At 39.0% G+C, this 21,000-nt stretch overlaps 1 protein-coding gene across 1 annotated transcript in view; it reads right to left on the bottom strand.

Annotated features, from left to right (window-relative positions):
- RASGRF1 (Ras protein specific guanine nucleotide releasing factor 1) overlaps positions 1–21,000 on the bottom strand; it is a 300,540-nt gene that overhangs the window by 46,998 nt on the left and 232,542 nt on the right. Inside the window, exons 21-22 of the mRNA XM_053718462.1 lie at positions 12,843–12,946; positions 11,476–11,560 (exon numbers count right to left, since the gene is read on the bottom strand). Coding sequence (XP_053574437.1) covers positions 11,476–11,560; positions 12,843–12,946 — 189 coding nt within the window. The remainder of the gene's footprint in view (positions 1–11,475; positions 11,561–12,842; positions 12,947–21,000) is intronic.

The following is a 21,000-nucleotide window of genomic DNA, read 5'->3' as shown; positions in this document are numbered from 1 at the left end:
GTATTTATGTTAGTGGGACTTTGTATTTTTTTCAGGTAAAAGAGCTGTTTAACTTAGGGCAATGTCCTATAAAAGGCCCTTTTAAGGGCTATTGGTAGTTTATTATAGATTAGGTTTATTTTGGGGTGTTTTTTTCTTTAAATGGTATTAGAATAGGAACAATTTTTATTATTTTTGATAATTTGTTTGTTATTTTGTGTAATGTTTTTTTTTTTTTTCGTTTTGGGGTGGGTTTTTATTTTTAGATTATGGGTTGGGCATTTCATAAAAGAGCTGAATGTCCTTTTAAGGGCAGGAAAAAGAGCTGAATGCCCTTTTAAGGGCAATGCCCATACAAATGCCCTTTTCAGGGAAATGGGTAGATTTTTATTTTGTGGGTTTGGGGGGCTGGGGGTTTGTATACTGTTAGGGGGTGTTTGTTTTGTTTTGTAGCAAAAGAGCTGTTAACTTTAAAGCAATGCCTTACAAAAGGCCTTTTTAAGGGCCCACAAAAAGGCCCTTTTAAGGGCCCTTGGTAATTTATTATAGATTAGGCATTTTTTATTTTGGGGTGGGTTTTTTATTTTTTTTAAAACGGTATTAGAATAGGAATCATTTTTATTATTTTGTATAATTTCGTTTGTTATTTTTTGTAATGGTATTTTTTTTTATTTTTTTTTTTTAAATAAATACAAACTTATCTGTGAAATAAAACCTAAGCTAGCTACGATATAACTATTAGTTATATTATAGCTAGCTTAGGTTTTATTTCACAGGTAAGTATGTATTTAGTTTTAAATAGGTAGTTAGTTAATAAATTTAACTTTAATGTAGCTCTATTTTAATTATGTTAAAGTTAGGGGGTGTTAGGGTTTCGTTAGGGTAAGGGGTTAATAGTTTAATTTAGGTTGTTGCGATGTGGAGGGCTGGCGGTTTAGGGGTTAATAGATTTATTTAGTGGGAGGCCAGAGATTCAGGGGTTAATATCTTTATTTAGTTGTGGCGATGTCTGGGACGGCGGAATAGGGGTTAATAGATTTATTATAGTGTGGGCGATGTTGGGGTGCGAGGGAATAGGGATTAATAACTTTAGTATAGTGGCGGCGATATCGGGAGCGGCAGATTAGGGGTGTTTAGACTTAGGCTTTATGTTAGGGTGTTAGATTTAAACTTAACTTTTTTTTCCCATAGACATCAATAGGGCTGCGTTACAGAGCTTTTCATTCCGCGCTTCAGGTGTTTTTTTCTGGCACCTTCTGCCCATTGATGTCTATGGGGAAAGCGTGCACGAGCACGTCAAAACAGCACTTGTATTTTGCGCGGTATGAAGCTTAAACCCCCCCCCCCCGTATCGCACGCACAAGCCAGCTGTTTCAAAACTTGTAATGGCTGCGCTATAGAGGGTTAAATAAAGCAACTTTTGTTGCGTTCTTTAAATTCCCTATAGCGTGCATAACTTGTAATCTACCTGATTATTACTTATTAAAAAAATATTTTTCTTTTTTTTTAGGTATTTGAGTGGAAAGGGCTCTAAAATATATGTGCACGTGTATATATGTGTATACACATGTTTATATGTGTATACATATATATATATATACAGTATATATATATATGTGTGTGTATGTATGTATGTATATACATATATAAACATAAATACACACATACATATATATATATATATATACATAAATATGTATATGTACATACGTAAACATGTATATGTATGTTTATATATACATTATAGCCCTTTACATGCAAATACCTTGTCATATACCATATACCATTTAACCCTTATAACTTTTTTATTAATATTTAAATGTATCATTTTAATTAGTGTATATATGAGTGTAACACTTTATTTTAATCCCTCTTGGAGCCCCTAACCGAGTGGCTTGACTCCTTCCTGCAACCCTTGGTTTTAAACCTCTGTTCTTACCTTAAAGACATGACACATATTCTCAGATTGCTTAAAGATCTTGAATGGAGAAGTGAATACAGTTGGCTCACTGCCGATGTTGTATCGCTATATTCAACAATACCCCATGCTCTAGGTCTACAGGCTATATCTTTCTTTTTGGACAGTAGAACCAAACTATCCAAAAGCAATACATTGTTCTTTATTAGGGTGACATAATTTTTGCTCAATCATAACTATTTCCTCTTCGAGGGGACTTTCTACCTGCAGAGACGTGGGACAGCGATGGGGGCTAAATTTGCCCCCTCCTACGCAAACCTATTCATGGGTTGGTGGGAGCTGTCCTATGTCTATGCTGGGGGGGTCCCCCCTCGGAGAGAGGATAGTTTTTTACAGAAGATATTGACGATTTGATCATGATCTGGAGCGGTGATCAAAATAATGCTGAACTATTTGTGAACCACCTATGGGTCTATCATTTACCCATACTTGGGACAAGAATGAGGTGGTCTTTTTGGATCTCACCCTCTCCGCCAAATCATCTACAAAAGGTGCAATCTCTAAACTATACAGGAAACCGTTCTTTGTTGATCAGTTGCTTCACGCTGATAGTAACCATCCAAAGCACATCTTCAAAGGTATTGTCAAAGGACAAATGCTCAGAGTAAGACGAAATTGCTCAGAACAATCAGATTTTGAGCAAGAAGTTGAAATACTGAGTAGACGGTTTGCGGATAGAGGGTACCCCAAACGAATCATAGAAGAGGCCAAAAAGTATATAGCGAAAGTAGATAGGATCAGCCTCCTTGAAAAACGCACAGGTAAACAGAAACAAAAAAAATGGTTTAAATCTCATGACGAAATATTCAAACCAATTCTATAAAATCTGTGATTTCATTAAAAAGTATTTCCCCATTTTATATGGGGATGATACACTTAAACAGTTGATAGGGGAAGGCTGTAATTTTATCCATGCTAAAAATCTAACATTGGCCAATATGATTTCACCCAGTATGCTCCCTAAAACTACTGGCAATAGCACATGGCTACAATGTTCAGGAACATACAGGTGTGGACACCCACACTGTAAAGCTTGTGACTTCATCAGTCAAGGTTCCCAATTCCAGTCCCATGTAACAGGGGAGGTGTTCTCCACAAAAGGATGTGTCAAATGTTCTAGTAACTATGTTATCTACCTTGTAGAGTGTAATCTATGTCTCAAACAATATTTAGGCCTCACTACTAGGGATGTCCGCACAAGAGTGAGGGAACATTTAGGTTACATTAAAAATAATCAAAGCTGCTCTGCTCTCTCAGAGCACTTTATTTTTGAACATAAACAAAAGGTAGACACATTCAGGTGGAAGGCTATAGAAGCTGTACTTATCCCCTTTAGAGGTGGCAACAGAAATATACTCCTGGGTCGCCAGGAAGTGTATTGGATACATAAGTTGCAGACTTTGGTACCCAATGGGTTTAATTCACAATACAACATAATTAATTATTGGGAATGATTTTTTCGATCTATCCCAATGAGGTACTTTTTATGTCTATTTCAGATTCCCCATTTATTTATTTATTATTTATTTATCAGTACCATTTTAATTGACTGGCCACCTAGATTTCTTACATCAAAAATTACATCTACATGTGTAATAATTAATATCTTAATCTATATAATGTAAGAAGGGTCTCCGTCTAGGGCTAACTAAATTATCTGTTGACAAAGTTTATAATGACTAACTATTAGGTAAGCATATATCTGCCTTAGGTAGGGAGAGTGTTATATATTTTTAAAGGTTTATTTAGTTGAAATATTTCTTTATTGATAGGATTCAGGAATGTAATATACAACAAAACAGCTATTTATCACAGGTGTAGCAGGATGCATCAATAATAGATCATAAACAATAACAGTTGCATATAGACAAGATACTCACAACTTTCTATATTGTGACTTAAAAGCAATCCCATTGAAAGTTGCAACCGCCCATCTATCCATCAACCCTTTCCCTGAAAACCCCTTTTCTTTGTTTAATAAAAAATTTTAAAAAAAGAAGAACAAAACATTGTTATGAAACGAAACCCTTGTTCCAGAACAAACGAAAACATTCTGTGGCACTGATTAACTAGCACTACCTCCTGCTCTATTCCTTTCTAGGCTCCACTCTCCTCTAGAAGCTAAGAAACAATGATTAGTGAGACTAGATTCTCTAATAAGGGTACATCCCTGGATATTGTCGACCTAAATACCTTCGCGAAGCCAGACCATCAGCCCCTGCTCTAGCCTTAAGATTTATACATTATCCAGTAAAACCAGATTTCTGTGAAGTGTTCCCTGGTCCCCTGAATGTTGGCCGCTATCTCTGACATGTCATAAATGTGTGCAATCTTATCTAATGCCTCAATCCAGGATGGCGCCCCTACCTTCCAGTTTCTGGCGATGCAGACCCTAGTCGCGGTACATAAAGTCCTTATGAAGGTGTTAATTACTTTGTTGTATGGTTTAAGCCTATGGTTAAGTGCATGTGCTACCGTCAGGTCTACTGATTCCCCCAAAACCTACCTCAAGAGCACCCCAAGCTGCTCCCAAGTGGTTTGGTCCTTAAATTGCTATTCTTCAAGGTCAGAAATCCAGTAAGCAATTTTCACCCCCTGACCGTGTCCGCCGTAGCTTGAGTCCTGGAAGAGTGACCCCCAGTCATATGGCCCAGGTCCCATAATACGTCCGCCGGGTATGCATAACCTCCCAAGTCCGCCTCAAGTCTTGTCCACAAGATGTTATGGTCGTTCTTGCCAAGTAACGAGTCCTGGGCCAGTCTAGCCGCAATATAGTAGTCAATCGAGTTTGGAAGGCCAACTCCTCCCAATTGTCTATGTCTGGCTGGGACATCTGACGCTATCCTCCCCCTTCTATCCCCCCTCAAGTAACTATTCAGTGAAGCTTGTAACTTCTGTAGCTCAGTTCTCGGTACCACTATTGGGAGTGCCCTAAAGAGATATAGGAGTCTCAGGAGAATGTTCATTTTAATCCCTGAAAGCCTACCGTACCAGGAAAAATTATACGCTTTCCATTTCTTCAAGTCCCTATTTATAGAATTGTAAAGTGGTACATAGTTCAATCCATAGAGATGATGGTACGAATCCGATAGCTTAATACCTAGATAGGTAATAGACTTCTTGGCCCAGGTAAACTCAAAATTGGCCTCTATTAATTTTTTAGTTTGCTGTGGCAAATTCAGGGGCAGCGCCTCACACTTATCCAGGTTAACCTTGTAACCTGAAACAAGAGAAAAGTCCTGGAGGGATCTGTATATGTTCAGCAGAGATATCAGGGGTCTAGTCAAAGTCAGAAAAATGTCATCTGCGAAAAGCGATAATTTATACTCTGATTCTTTAACCACCACCCCCGAAATGTCTGGGTTATTTCTTATGTTCGCCGGTAAGGGCTCCATACACAAAGCAAACAGAATTGGCGAAAGAGGACAGCCCTGGCGAGTACCGTTTAGAACATGTATAGTTTTAGATTGGAAACCCGCTGCCCCAATGACCGCCATCGGTGTAGAGTATAGTCCCCCTATTGCCTTCATAAATGATCCCCCAAAGCCCATTTCCATAAGAACCGCGTTCATATACTCCCAGTCAATCCTGTTGAACGCCCTCTCCGCATCCAAAGATAGAAGCAGAGAAGGCGTTCCTCTCCCCTTCAGACAGTCTATCAGGGATACCGTCCTCCTCACATTGTCTGGCGCTTCTCTATCCGAGATAAAGCCCACCTGGTCCGGGTGGACCACTTTTGGAGCCATCTTCTTAAGCCTATTGGCCAGAATTTTAGTGAGGATTTTAACATCCTGATTTATCAGAGAGATAGGCCTATAGCTCTGACATCTTTCGGGGTTCTTACCAGCCTTAGGGATCACCACAATTTTGGCGTTGAGAATTTCCGATGGTATGGCCCTGCCCTGCATAACATCATTACAAAAGTCCTATAGATGGGCTACTAATTCCACTTTGAATATTTTATAATACTCCCCCGGGAATCCATCCGGCCCTGGGGCCTTGCCCACTTTCAGGTCCTTGAGAGCCAAAAGAATTTCCCCCCTTGTAATGTCTGCATTCAGTTCATCCCTATCTTGTTCGCTAAGTTTATTTAGAATCGCATTTGTCAGCATAGTTCTAAGAAGCTCCTGTGTGTGGGGGATGTGTTCTACTTTTTAGCCTTCATATAGAATCCTGTAATAGTCTGCAAAAGTGTTTCAAGGACAAAAATTACGAAGGGATAGGGTTATTGTAAATTGCAGACAAAAATTTTGTTAGCAACTTTGTAAAGGTTTTAATTTTATCAAAAAGAAAGATATAAAGATACATTTGTATATTTTATTATCATTGATAATCTGAATTTTAGAAGACACCGGTGTCTAGTTTTATAGCGATACACTATTGGTTTTAAAAGAAATATTAATAAAACTGTATATACTTTTTGAATCAACTTTGTTTTGCGCCCATTTTTACAAGAGGAATATTTAGATTTAGGTGTGTTTAGTGACCTGCAACTTTTAAAAATTAGATATCCAATTGGGAATAGCAAGTCAAATTGCGCCACCTTATATTACATTTTACCTGCAAAAGTGTTTGCTATCTCCTGGTGGTCAGATGTACGTGTGCCATCCTCTCTCACTATCGAGGGAATAGAAAAGGCATGAACCCTCTCCTGTATTTTATGCGCTAAGTACCTATCTGGTTTGCTCGAGTACAACGTATCTGGGCCTTCAGTTTCTGTATGGCTCTAATCGAATTGGAATCTAAAATTTTCGCTAAGGCCTTTCTTTTCAACTGAAGCAATTTAAAAGTAGGCACAGACAGTGTCCGTTGGTGGCTCTTCTCTAACTCCCTGATTTCTGCCTGCAGTGTGTTGATTTTTTCTGTGTGCTGTCTTATAAATCTCGATTTCTCCTTGATTAACAAGCCCCTAATATATGGTTTATGTGCAACCCAGACATTAAGTGGGTTATCAGTTGTCTCTGTGTTGTGCGACCAGTATTCCTCTATTGTCTTGGAAAAAGTCGGGTCAAAGGTCCAAGATCGTTGCCTATGGATGTTGATAATACCAGTCATTTCTAACAGTATAAGTGAGTGATCCGACCACACACATGGCTGGATACAGGATGAAAGAACATTTGGTAACAGTGTCTGGCTCACAAAAATATAGTCCAACCTAGAGTATGATCGATGCGTGAACGAATAGTACGTATATTCTACTGTCGTGCCATATTTAGCCTCCCAAGTATCTAATAAGTTATGCATAGCCAGTGACTCCCTGATAGATTTTGCTATAGAGTTGTGTCTGTGTTGTTTGTTTGTTAATTTTACCGTCGCCGTGTTTCTAAGTGGGAGTAGAGAAATGTTAAAATCTCCGGCTAATATAATTTTGGACTGGGACCACTGAGTCAGGAGATGTGATATGTGCCTAAAGAACGCACTCTGTTTTTCGTTGGGGGCATACACATTACATATAGTAACCGGGGTAGATTGAATGCAACCTCTAACTATAAGAAACCTCCCATCCGGATCTGTGATCACTTCCTCAGTGTGAAACTGAAGCGATTGATGAACAAGAATGGAAACCCCCTCTTTTTTGTGTCTGTCACTGAGTGAAAATGTAAAGGGAACTGTTTTGACCAGTACTTAGGGATGACTGAAGTGGTGAAGTGGGTCTCCTGTAACAGAATTAGGTCTGCCCTAGCTCTCATGTATTGAGTAATTGCTGTTTTTCTCTTCCTATCTTCCTACCTTCCTATCTGGCTATCCTCTGTACCCTTACCTTTCCTTCTGGTGTAGTGCCCAGTACCACATAAATTAAACAATAATATAATAAACAAGTCAACATTACAAATTTAAAAACAGAAGTATAGAATGGGCCTAGTGCCCACTCCCCATTAGTAAGCATTTATAAACAATATCTTCTATTTGTACGTAACAACAAACATGCAATTGAAATTTATATCTTAGGAAATAAGATGTGAGATCAAGGGAGTCACATATATTTTAAGACTTGAATAATAAATCCCCTCCCGACAGGTAGAACATACCCCCCACACCCTCCCAAGGCCCCAGTATCTCAAAGTCGCTTCAGTGTCCTCATCAGCCTCCATTAGGAGGTGGATATCTTTAAGATAAAGTCCATATCCCTTCTTTATGAAGGCGCCTCCAGTCTCTCTGTATATCCCCTCCTTCCCTTCAACTTAAACAAAGCCTCATGGGTTCAGAACTTATTAACCATTTAACCAGTTACAATATTCTCATACTCATCTGATTCTGGTCGGTCCGCGGAAATAGAAGACTCTGAGCCATTAAATTCCCCAGGGTTCTTATTCAGTTTCACAGTCCCGTAGGGGCTCAGGTCTTTTGCTTCTTTTTGGAGTTCTTCACCCAGCCCTGACCCTGCGGTAAGGAACGGGTTTTATTGTAATCCATACTGCTTGAATCAATTGAATCAGAGGTCATTCAAGGAGTTTCCAGACCCAAGTGATTGCAGATATCCTGTATATCTCGAGCTTCTCTAATGGTAAATGTAGCCCCCTCGTGAAGTATGATGAGTGCAAAAGGGAACCCCCATCTGTACTTGATATCATTCTTTTGCAGCAGCAGTGTGAGTGGTCTCATGGCACCTCTTTTCTGTAGAGTCCGTAGACACAGATCCTGGTAGAACTGCACCACCGATCCCTGGAACCTGAAGGTTGGATTTTTCCTGTTTGCCGCCAGGACAGCCTCCTCCCTGAAGCGAAGCATGTGGACAATAACGTCCCTAGGTGGGGCGTCCCCCTTAGGTTTTGCCCTAAGAGCCCTATGGGCCCTCTCCATCTGAAAGCAGCCTTCCTTCGAATGACCAGTGATTTAAAGGTTTATTTAAAGGTACAAATTGAAATTTACTATGTAATGAATTTGTTCAAAGTATGACATTTATTATGCTCACTGAGTGCACTTATTCTGCTTGTTTAAATTTTAAATAACTTTATTTAACTTTCACCTAAGGTTAAACCCCTACCCTCAGTATATGACTGATTGGTTTGTTAAATGTGTATTTTTTACTCACTAAGGGTTTAATATTTACAACAAATAATATGCATATCCTAACTGTTTCAACAAGTGTAGCCCCTATTATACTCATACTTATATCTATTATATCATATGTGAGTACTACATTATAAACAATCTCTTTGACTGTGTGTATTTAGTAGCTGAGCACTCTGTACAAAATGTTTATTTTTTGTCTTTTTAATTAATTCTTAAATAGGAGGGGCTAATATCCCCTTAAAAGCACACCTCCAACAAGGAGGTTTAGATTGTCCGAAACGCGTAAGATCAGGCTTATGCTCCATATGCTGATGCTTTCACTACGTTTTTAATGATGTTTGGAATAAAGAATACGTTTTAATATTACCTGAGAGTCAAGATCCAAACTTTAAAAAGTTAAATAACTTTATTTAACTTTCACCTAAGGTTAAACCCCTACCCTCAGTATATGACTGATTGGTTTGTTAAATGTGTATTTTTTACTCACTAAGGGTTTAATATTTACAACAAATAATATGCATATCCTAACTGTTTCAACAAGTGTAGCCCCTATTATACTCATACTTATATCTATTATATCATATGTGAGTACTACATTATAAACAATCTCTTTGACTGTGTGTATTTAGTAGCTGAGCACTCTGTTCAAAATGTTTATTTTTTGTCTTTTTAATTAATTCTTAAATAGGAGGGGCTAATATCCCCTTAAAAGCACACCTCCAACAAGGAGGTTTAGATTGTCCGAAACGCGTAAGATCAGGCTTATGCTCCATATGCTGATGCTTTCACTACGTTTTTAATGATGTTTGGAATAAAGAATACGTTTTAATATTACCTGGGAGTCAAGATCCAAACTTTTCTTTTATACTTTATTTTAATGTGTTTATATTGTGTTTGATGCAACTTTTGTTTTTTAGCCCTAACCCTTTACACTTCAGTCCCGCTAACCTGGTCGCATTTACTTATAACTTCTAATACCTGGATATGTTATTTTTTAATGTTGTATATGTAATTTGAGCAGTTTTACTAATTCAAACAGTGGCTTTATTGAAATTGCTTACAAAACAAATGAAGAAATAATACAAATTTGTAAAAGGAAATTCTAAAAAAATCGAATAGGACCTTTATTGGGCTTAGATATTTTTCTGTTTACTCCATTGAAACATAAGTTATTTGGATGTATAGGTAAATGACCATTTAGGACCTGCAGAGAACTGCTGGTCCTGAGAGGAAACTGTAGCTGATACAATCAGCAGCAATAGTTGAACAGCTGGATTGTGCCACTAGTGCTGCTGATCGGATCAACGGAAGTTTCGAATCTGGACCAGCGGTGCTCTGCAGGTCCTGAGTGGCAATTTAACTATGTGTTTAACCCCTCTGCGGGGGTTAAACACATAGAGTTGCAGTGTTGTTAGTGATAAGATTACATGCTCAAATGAATTAGAGCATGTCATTTTATCACTATAACAGCCCTTTAAATCTAGTATATCAGATGAATCCAAAATCATGAGAATAGACCCATGGCTAGAGTTCTGTTAATTTTTTTGGTAGTTTTTTCCTGTGGTCCTATGATGGGTCAGAAAACATCTAAAATGTCCTTGCTTTGTTGAGATTGTTCTCAAATTATATTGGCTTATGACCTGGAAAAGAGATCACCTACATTCAGATTGAGGGTGTATACCACCAACGTTTTGGCTTTTTTATTGGGCACAATTCCGTAGACAAGCAGCTGTGCCAGGCTGCAACCTAGTTTTCTTGGGCACTTTCACTTTAATACATTGCCAGCCTTTTCTTTCTAAGTTTTATTCTGTAGCCCTCACTACCCTTCATATAAATAGCTTAGATACTAATTCCACTTGTATTTGAATATTTATGTTGCTTTGCAGGAATGTACCTGTAAATCACCTTCTTCACACTTGTGAAAGGAGAATATCCTGATGTCTCATTTGTTTTTTTTCTGTTTATTTTACCTTACAGATATATATGGTAAGGGTCAAGATTCCTTTTTTTCCCCACTAGTCGACATGATAATGTGGGGGTATATATATGGTGTCTGGTACAGCCTCCATTTGAGAAAGGTTTTAGCTGGAACCGAAACACTATGGGTTAAGGCCTTACTTGTTTTCCCCTTATTGTGGATTAAAAAGCTTTTTTTTGCATTTGAAAATGTGTTGCCTGCTTCATCGGTATTGCCATTTATCATTGGCCAGGTTTGGGATACTGTGACTTTGTATAGCTACACTTACAGCAGTGCACCAGGCGGTTGATTGGATGGTGTGTGCCACTTCCCTTGTACATTATATATATATATATATATATATATATATATATATATATATATATATATATATATATATATATATATATATATATATTTAGCAAATTCCCAGAGGGGCATTTTAGTATAGCCCACTAGTAAATGCATATTTATATCACCATTACAAATACAGTCATTATTAAGCTCCACATGATGATATTTATTTGATCACAATGCTTGTGCTTACATGGTTGAAGTGTTTGCTTGTACTCATGATGTATGGGGTCCTCTCATTCTTGTCAGTCTTCATCCAACCTTGACCAAAAAACTCTCTATAGGAAAGATTAAAGGGACAGTCTAGTCAAAATTAAACTTTTCTGATTCAGATAGGGCATGCAATTTTAAACAACTTTCCAATTGACTTTTATCATTATATTTGCTTTGTTCCCTTGGTGGTAATTTTGAAAAGCTAAACCTAGGTAGGCTCAAACTGATTTCTAAACCGTTGAAAACCGCCTCTTAGCTCAGAGCATTTTGAACGTTTTTCACAGTTGAACAGTACTAGTTCATATAGTTAACATTGTGCTCACTCCTGTGGAGTTATTTATGAGTCTGCACTGATTGGCTAAACTGCATGTCTGTCAAAAGCACTGAGATAAGGGGGCAGTCTTGCAGAGGCTTAGATACAAGGTAATCACAGAGGTAAAACATATATTAATATAACTGTGCTGGTTATGCAAAACTGGGGGATGGGTAATAAAGGGATTATCTATCTTTTTAAACAATAACAATTCTGGTGTAGACTGTCCCTTTAACACATGAAACTTAGTTAATAGTATTACAATAACCTAAGTTGTGTCGTGTGTGTGTGGCGTAGGCTGATTTAGCATACAGCAAGCTCCTAAAATATAAAGATCTCGTGCAAATAAATGGGTGTTTTATTTTATTAACCTTAAAAGGACACAAATGTAAATTGTGAAATGGGCAGTGGTGCATTTCAACTTTCATTAAAAGCATCTCTACAGTAAACTTTTGTCATGCAGGTGGCCTCTCTAGCATACCATGGTAGGTCATGTGCATCTGCATGTAGTACTAAAAGATGCTTGACATGTTGTTCCTCTCCACAAGATAGCGTAGCCTATCTCAACCATAATGGAGGCCCTATGTGACACACTTTTTGACTTAGAGAGACGGATGACCCCTTATTAGAAAGGGATGTGCTGTGGGATTGTTTGTCACATTGACCATGGCCTTCATGATTCAGATAAAGCATGCAATTTTTAGGGAAGTTTTCTTCTATTATCAAATTAACTTTGTTTACTTGGTATCCTTTGTTGACAAGCATGCCTAGATATGTTTAGGAACAGCAAGGCACTACTGGGAGCTAACTGGTCTAGGCACATATGTCTCTTGCCATTGGCTCACCAGATGTGTTAAACTAGGTCTCAATATTGCATTGCTTCTCTGGATCTTTCATGGGGGTTAAACACATTGGTATATACAGGCAATGTGCAATATTAAAATGATCTAACACATTTTGCAGTTTTATGTCCCTTTTATACTGAAAAAATGTGAACTACTGATGTATATGTTGTATGATCTGGGTTTACTTACTCATATGGTATCTTTTTGAAGATTAGATGATCCAATAAAGTCAACTGCTCCGCTACCTCCAGGGCAGAGAGAGACTCAAATGGCTCCACCAGACCTCCTACCAGCTGCAAAAAATGGACACATATATACCTAATATGCAGCAGTTGAAATTTCCATCTGTCCCTCACTAGTAAGAAATATCAGCGGACTAATAAACAGTTACTCTTTTACATATATCTAACATTCAGCAGATCAATAACTCTTCTCTTCTCATGACCAGTAAAGACATTTCTTTCCAATGGCATGGAGAGCCCACAAATCCATTCAATTACTAGTGGAATTCAACGAGGCAAAGAACACCCCAGTAAAGCTTCAAGTATCCTCCCACTACCCACAATCCCCAGTCATTCTTTGCCTGTGTAACATTGTAGGTGATGTACGAAGAAGGTGTCTGAAGAAATCAAGTTGTTAATCCTTTAATGGGTACTTTTTCCTGCAAGCAAGGATTGGGGTTATGCTGTGTCCATGTAATTCTCTTTAGTAAGAGTAATGGTGGCTTTTAGCAGTTGGAAGACTGTGAGGTGGTCTTTGCTTACCTTCCAACATTTTTGCTACCCCTATATAGAAAACCAGGGTTGGTTACTCTGTTTTTTCTTTATCTACAGGTCTACAGGTGTGGATTCTGCCACACCTGTTTGCTGTACCTGCCCTACAGCGGATCCACAGGTAAGTACTTTTACCATCTAGATGAGAGGGATGCAGCACTTATGAGTTCCTTCTTTTGAAAAAAAAAAAAAATACTAAGAGAACAAGGTGGATCCTTATGGGACTAAATATCCTTTTTAAAGGTTGGGGATTTATTGGGCAGCAGTACAGGGCACTGTTCGGTCATGTGAAGGCTTTTTTGATGTTGGCTATGGGGATTTGTTTGTACAAGTTAACTTTTTATTTAGTTTGGGTAATATCTCTTTAAGAAAGTTGTTAGACCGCAACTTTTTAATTTGCGATCATTCGTCTGCTCTGTTACTTCCTGAGTGCTGAACAGTTTCTTTCTAGCCGGCTGTTTGGAAGCCGGATTTTCTAGGAGACAGACCGGTTTTTCTGGCATTAGATCGTTTTTCCTGCCTGTCGCTTCTCTCTGATGTTTGCAGCTTTCTAGGATCTGCAGTTTGAACAGGATTTATCTGCTGGTGTGGATTGGATTCCTGGTTACCGGTTGGGTGAGTCTCTCCAGCATGGCTGGGGTGTAGATGTGCCGGTTTTAATAATTATTTATCTATGCTTATAATTGTATTCTAATTTTTTATATTGAAATTAGAGTATAAGGGAAATAAAGGGCTATTTTATTTACTATGGAAGCCGATCCCAAGCTTTCCTGTCATTTGATAAAATGTTTTTATTGTGCAGATGCCCAGGTTATACCTCCTGTGCAATTTTGTTCCCCTTGCCTTAATACGGTTTTATTATCTAAGGATAAGGATTCCTTATCTGAGCCTTCTTTTTCTCAGGATAATGCTGTTCATGGGTTGTCTCAGCCTTCTGCTAACATGTCCCAGTCTTTGACATATTCCCATGCAGTGCCCTGCGGCTCCTTTCAGTCAGTCTCTAGGAGTGCTTGTTTGCCTAAAGATTTCACTGCGCTGTTGATTTCTGCAGTTTCTGCAGCCCTAAGTGCTCTACCTAGTTCTGGTAAAAGGAAGAGGAAATCTAAGAACATTTCATTGGGTTCTGATTCCGCCAAGACTGATTTGGTTAGTCTTTCTCAGTTATCTAGCGAGGATCAATCCTCTCCAGCTTCTGAGCGAGAGATCTCTGATTCAGAATCTGCAGTTCCTAGTGCAATAGATTCTGAGGAGGTTAATTTTAGATTTAAACTGGAGCATCTGCGTTTAGGCTCCTAAAAAAGGCTAATAAACTGAATAGAGTTTTAGATGTCAAACCTAAATCTTTGGAGGTTTTTTCTATTTCAGATCGCATGTCTGACATTATATCTCAGGAATTGGAAAAGCCGGGTGTTCTTTTTAACCCGTCTCCTGTGTTGAAAAAGATGTTTACTGTGGCTGATTCAGTGCGAGATCTGTGGCGCACTGTTTCTAGAGAAGAGGGCGCTATATCTACCTTAGCCTCTTGAGGATAGTTCCTCTTTTAGAGACCCCATGGATAAGAAACTGGAGGGTTAATTAGGAAAGATGTTTCTTCATCAGGGTTTGCAGTGGCAACCAGTTGCTAGTATTGCGACAGTTGCTGGTGCAGCCTCTTATTGGTGTGACTCTTTGTCTGATCTAATTTCAGAGGAGACTACTATAGAGGAGATCCAAGATAGGATCAAGGCTCTAAAGCTGGCTAATACATTTATCTGTGATGCCAGTATGCAAGTTGTTAGGCTGGGAGTCAAGATTTCTAGTTTTGCAATACTAGCCCACAGAGCCTATTGGTTTAAGTCTTGGTCTGCGGATGTGACGTCTAAATCCAAGCTTTTGTCTCTAGCTTTTAAGGTTAAGACTTTATTTGGTCCTGGTCTGGCAGAGATAATTTCCACGGTTACTTGTGGAAAGGGAGTTCTTTTACCACAGGATAAGAAGAATACACCCAAGGGTTGTCAGACTTCTAATTTTCATTCCTTTCGTAACTTCAAGGGACAGAGATCTTCCTCGTCTTCTAAATCTGAGCAATCCAAGACTTCTTGGAGAGCTAGCCAGCCCTGGAACAAGGGTAAGTAATCCAGAAAGCCTTCCAATGAGGCTAAGTCAGCATGAAGGGGCCGCCCCCGATCCAGTTCTGGATCAGGTAGGGGGCAGGCTTTCCTTTTTTCAGCAGGCTTGGATTCGCGACGTTCCAGATCCTTGGGCAGTGGATGTAGTCTCCCAGGGATACAGGATAGGATTCCAGTCTTGTCCCCCCCAGGGACAGATTCCTATTATCAAGATTATCTGTAAACCAGGTAAAGAGAGAGGCCTTCTTAAACTGCGTAAGGGATTTGTCCTCTCTGGGGGTGATTATCATAGTTCCCCTAGCAGAACAGGTTCAGGGATTTTATTCAAATCTTTTTGTTGTTCCCAAAAAGGAGGGAACTTTTTGACCCATTTTTAGAATTAAAGTCTCTCAACAATTTTCTCAAGGTCCCATTCCTTCAAAAGGGAGACTATTCATTCTTTTCTCCCTCTAGTTCAGGAGGGTCAGTTTATACCACTATAGACCTAAAGGATGCATATCTTGATGTGCCTATCCACCGGGAACATTTCAAGTTCCTGAGATTCACTTTGTTGGATTATCATTTCTAATTTGTAGCCCTGCCTTTCAAACTTGCCACTGCTCCTCAAATCTTTACGAAGGTTCTAGGGGCTCTTTTGGCTGTGGCCAGATCTCTAGGGATTGCAGTGGCTCCTTACCTGGATGATATCTTGGTCCAGGCGCCATCTTTTCAGTTAGCAAGATCCCATACAGAATCTCTGTTAGATAATCTCCGCTCTTACGGGTGGAAGGTGAAGCTAGGGAAAGGTTCCTTGGTGTCAAGTACCAGGGTATGTTTTCTGGGGACAATCATAGACTCAGTATCTATGAAGATTTTTTTATGGAGGTCAGAAAATTCAAACTTCTGGAGGCCTGTTGTACTCTTCAGTCCTCTGTTCGTCCATCAGTGACTGTATGCATGGAAGTAATTGGTCTCATGGTGGCATCCATTGACATTATTCTGTTTGCTTGCTTCCATCTAAGACCTCTACAGTTATGTATGCTCAATCAATGGAACAGAGGATAGTTTTAGATTCTCAGACAAGGATGTCTCTGTCTTGGTGGACCTCCCAGGACCATTTGTCTCAGGGCAAGACCTTCTTGGGAGATTGTGACCACGGATGCCAGCCTGTTGGTCCCTAAGAGCTCAGGGACTTTGGACTCAGGAGGAATTTGCCCTCCCTATAAATATCCTAGAATTGAGAGCAATTCTCAATGCTCTATCATCTTGGCTTCAACTAAGTTTAGTCCGGTTTATCAGATTTCAATCGGACAACATCACTTCAGTGGCGTATATCAACCACCAAGGAGGAACTCATAGCTTGTTAGCTATGAAGGAGGTGATTCGCATTCTTCGGTGGGCAGAGTCTCAAAATTGTCATCTCTCTGCCATTCATGTCCCAGGACAACTAGGAAGCGGATTATCTGAACAGGCAGATGTTTCATCCAGGGGAATGGGCTCTCCATTAGGAAGTTTTTTTGATGTTAACCCTCAAGTGGGGAGTTCCGGAGCTGGATCTGATGGCATCTCGTCTAAACACCAAGCTTCCAAGATACAGAGCAAGATCAAGAGATCCTCAAGCAGCTCTGGTAGACGCCCTGGCAGTGCCATGGGATTTTGATCTAATTTATCTGTTTCCTCCGGTTGCCCTCCTTCCTTGGGTGATAGCCTGTATCAAACAGGAGCAGGCTTCGGTGATTCTAATAGCTCCAGCATGGCCTCGCAGAACTTGGTTTGTGGACCTAGTGAAGATGTCATCATTTCCCCCGTGGAAATTGCCTCTGAGAAAGGATCTTCTACTTCAGGGTCCCTTCCTCCATCCGAACTTAGTCTCTCTGAAGCTGACTGCTTGGAGATTGAACGCTTAGTCTAGTCCAGACAAGGTTTTTCTGTAAAGGCTATTGAGACTATGATTCTGTCTCGTAAGTCTGTTACTCGCAAGATTTATTATAAGGTATGGCGTAAATACCTTCATTGGTGTGGATCTAGTGTTTTTTTCTTGAAATCAGGTGAGAATTCCCCAAATTCTGTCCTTTCTTCAGGAGGGCCTGAAGAATTTTGCCAGATGTTCAATCTTTTGTCCAGGCTTTGGTTAGAATCAGACCTGTGTTTAGGTCAATTGCTCATCCTTGGAGTCTTAATCTGGTTCTTAAAGTTCTGTAGCAAGCTCCAATTGAGCCTATGCATTCTGTTGATATTAAGTTATTGTCCTGGAAGGTTTTGTTTCTGCTGGCAATTTCTTCTGCCCGTAGAGTTTGGAAGCTTTCAGCTCTACAGTGTGATTCTCCTTATCTTATTCTTCATGCGGATAAGGCGGTTCTCTGTACTAAATTAGGATTTTTACCTAAGGTGGTTTCGGAAAGCAATATTAACCAAGAAATTGTTGTTCCTTCATTTTGTCCTAATCCTTCCACTAAGAAGGAGTGGTTGTTGCAAAATCTAGACGTTGTGTGTGCTTTGAAGTTCCATTTACAGGCTACGAAAGAGTTTCGGCAATCTGCTGCTCTTTTTGTTGTCTTTTCTGGTAAACGGAGAAGTCAGAAGGCCTCTTCTTCTACTCTCTCCTTCTGGTTGAGAAGTGTTGTTTGATTGGCTTATGAGACAGCTGGAAAGCAACCTCCAGAGAAAATTACGGATCACTCCACTAGGGCTGTTGCTTCCTCTTGTGCCTTTAAAAATTATGCTTCTGTGGAACAGATTTGCAAGGCGGTCACTTGGTCATCATTGCATACTTTTTCAAGCTGAGGCTTCTTTTAGGAGGAAAGTTCACCAAGCGGTGGTCCCTTCTGTTTAGGTTTGCCTGTCTTGTGTATCCCTCCCTTCCATTCTGTGGACTCTAGCTTTGGTATTGGTTCCCACTAGTAATTGAATGGATTTGTGGACTCTCCATGCCATTGGAAAGAAAACATAATTTATACTTACCTGATAAATTCTTTTCTTTACTGGCATGGGGAGTCCACGACCCGCCCTTATTTTAAGACAGCTTTTTGTCATTTTTCTAAACCTCAGGCACCTCTATACCCTTTGTGTCTTTTTCTCTTTCCATAATTCCTTGGCTAAATGACTGTGGATTGTGGGTAGTGGGAGGATACTTGAAGCTTTGCTGGGGTGTTCTTTGCCTCCACCTGTTGGCCAGGAGTTTAATTCCCACTAGTAATTAAATTGATTTGTGGACTCTCCATGCCAGGAAAGAAAATAATTTATCAGGTAAGTATAATTGATGTTTTTCCCACTACCTTTTAATATATAACCTAAATACCATTTATAATTTGTTGTCTAACCAAACATAATATAACCATACATATTTACCTTGCTACTTCATTAGGACATCCATGTTTATTAGCCAGATACCCTGATATAGCAGTGATACTTCACTCATATTTTGTAATAGATTGCACTAATATTACATATTATTTCAAACAATAAAAAGTGGAAACAAAGCCTAACACCCCACTCACACGCAACCCCAATCACATATTCTCAAATGTGTTAACCCAACATGAAAATATGAATATTTCACATTCCAATGTTCTTCACATAGCAGAATATGTTCTATTTATTCATAAATACATATTTCTACATAATTCTGATGGTATTTTGGTACAATATATATTTATATATATATAGAAAATATTACATATAGGTATAGATATATATATAGGAATATCTATTTAGAAATACATAAGACATATAATAACAATATTAAATATGAATATTGCATAAATATGTTTTAACATGTTTTCATCTACATGACTGCAAAGGGCTCCAATGCACTTACATATATGTCTATATATGTACACACATATAAAAAATATATATATATATATATATATATATATATATATATATATATACTTATATACATGCATATCCATCTTTAAACATGTATATGTATGTATCTCTATGTTAGAGCCTTTGCCTGCCTATTTTTCTAACGCTTGAGCCCTTATAAATTTTTTGTGCAATTTTTAAAAACATTTTTTTTTATTAGTGTTATTATGAGTGTAACTGTACTTTGTAATGTATTTTTGATGTGTTTTGCAAAACAGTTAACCAGAGCTCTAAGGACACGCTATCCCGATGCACGTTAACTTCAATTGCACCCAAGTGATCACGTTTGCTTTCAACTTGTAATTTGAACGCTACACCCAACGCATGCAGGCACACGTGATAAACCCCTTTTTGCTTGTATGTAACTAGCGCGCCGCTTTAAATCTGCCCGTTAATACACACAAAATAAATCATAATAGAACTATACTACACATTCAAAAAATATTGTTTTCTTTATTGTAAAATAACTTTTTCCGCCTCTGCTAGTGGGCTAAACAGAGGCTTTCCATGGGCGTAGCTGGAAGTTCTCTGCAAGGTTTGGTGTATTCTCTAAACATTTCCGCCTGCAGATCTTGCTGTTTTATCTTGCAAACATACAGAAAACACATATTCCCCTAATACAAAAACACATGTGTACGAAAATGGAGGCAACTGTAAGATACTATACCCTAAAAACAGGGTAATCAGATTAAATTGGGTGTAGTATTTCATTTTTAAAGTGTGCCCCCTGCTACCCGCTAATTTTGCTCTCCCCATCAAAGTCTCCCTTTTCAATGAACTCTAATACTTTCTAAGGGAGTCCCTTTTTCAGAGCATTCCCTGAGAGCAGCCCCTGAGAGTGTCAGCAAAGTTTTTCAGATCTGATTCTTAGAATGTGAGATAATCAGGCCTATACTTTCCACCTGCCCTCCATGAATTTATGTATTTTATATACTATTTATTTTTCTTTTAAATGGGACATTAAACTCAAAATATAATTCTGCATAAAAAGTAAAAAAAACTGCAATGCCCTTTGGTATTTATTTGCATTTGCCCCACTTTCCCTGTAATTTAACTTTAAAAATTAGGCGCCTAGATTACGAGTTTTGCGTTAGAGGCTGTGCGGTGCTAACGAGCAGTTTATGCTCACCACTCACTTACAGACAGCACTGGTATTACGGGTTTTTAGAAACCCGGCGTTAACCTCAAAAAAGTGAGCGAAGAGCAAAATTTAGCTCCACATCTCACCTCAATACCAGCGCTGCTTACGTTAGCGGTGAGCTGGCTAAACGTGCTCGTGCACGATTTCCCCATAGGAATCAATGGGGGAGAGCCGGCTGAAAAAAAAACTAACACCTGCAAAAAAGCAGCGTAAAGCTCCTAACGCAGCCCCATTGATTCCTATGGGGAAATAAAAGTTATGTCTACACCTAACACCCTAACATGAACCCTGAGTCTAAACACCCCTAATCTTACACTTATTAACCCCTAATCTGCCGCCCTGACATCGCCAACACCTACATTATATTAGTAACCCCTAATCTGCCGCTCCGGACACCGCCGCCACCTACATTATACTTATGAACCCCTAATCTGCTGCCCCCAACATCGCCGGACCCTACATTATATTTATTAACC

The sequence above is a fragment of the Bombina bombina genome, chromosome 6 (genome assembly GCF_027579735.1).
Source record: "Bombina bombina isolate aBomBom1 chromosome 6, aBomBom1.pri, whole genome shotgun sequence".
Lineage (NCBI taxonomy): Eukaryota > Metazoa > Chordata > Amphibia > Anura > Bombinatoridae > Bombina > Bombina bombina.
The sequence above is the reverse complement of the archived record's forward strand: the minus strand, read 5'-3'. Positions and strand labels throughout refer to the sequence as shown.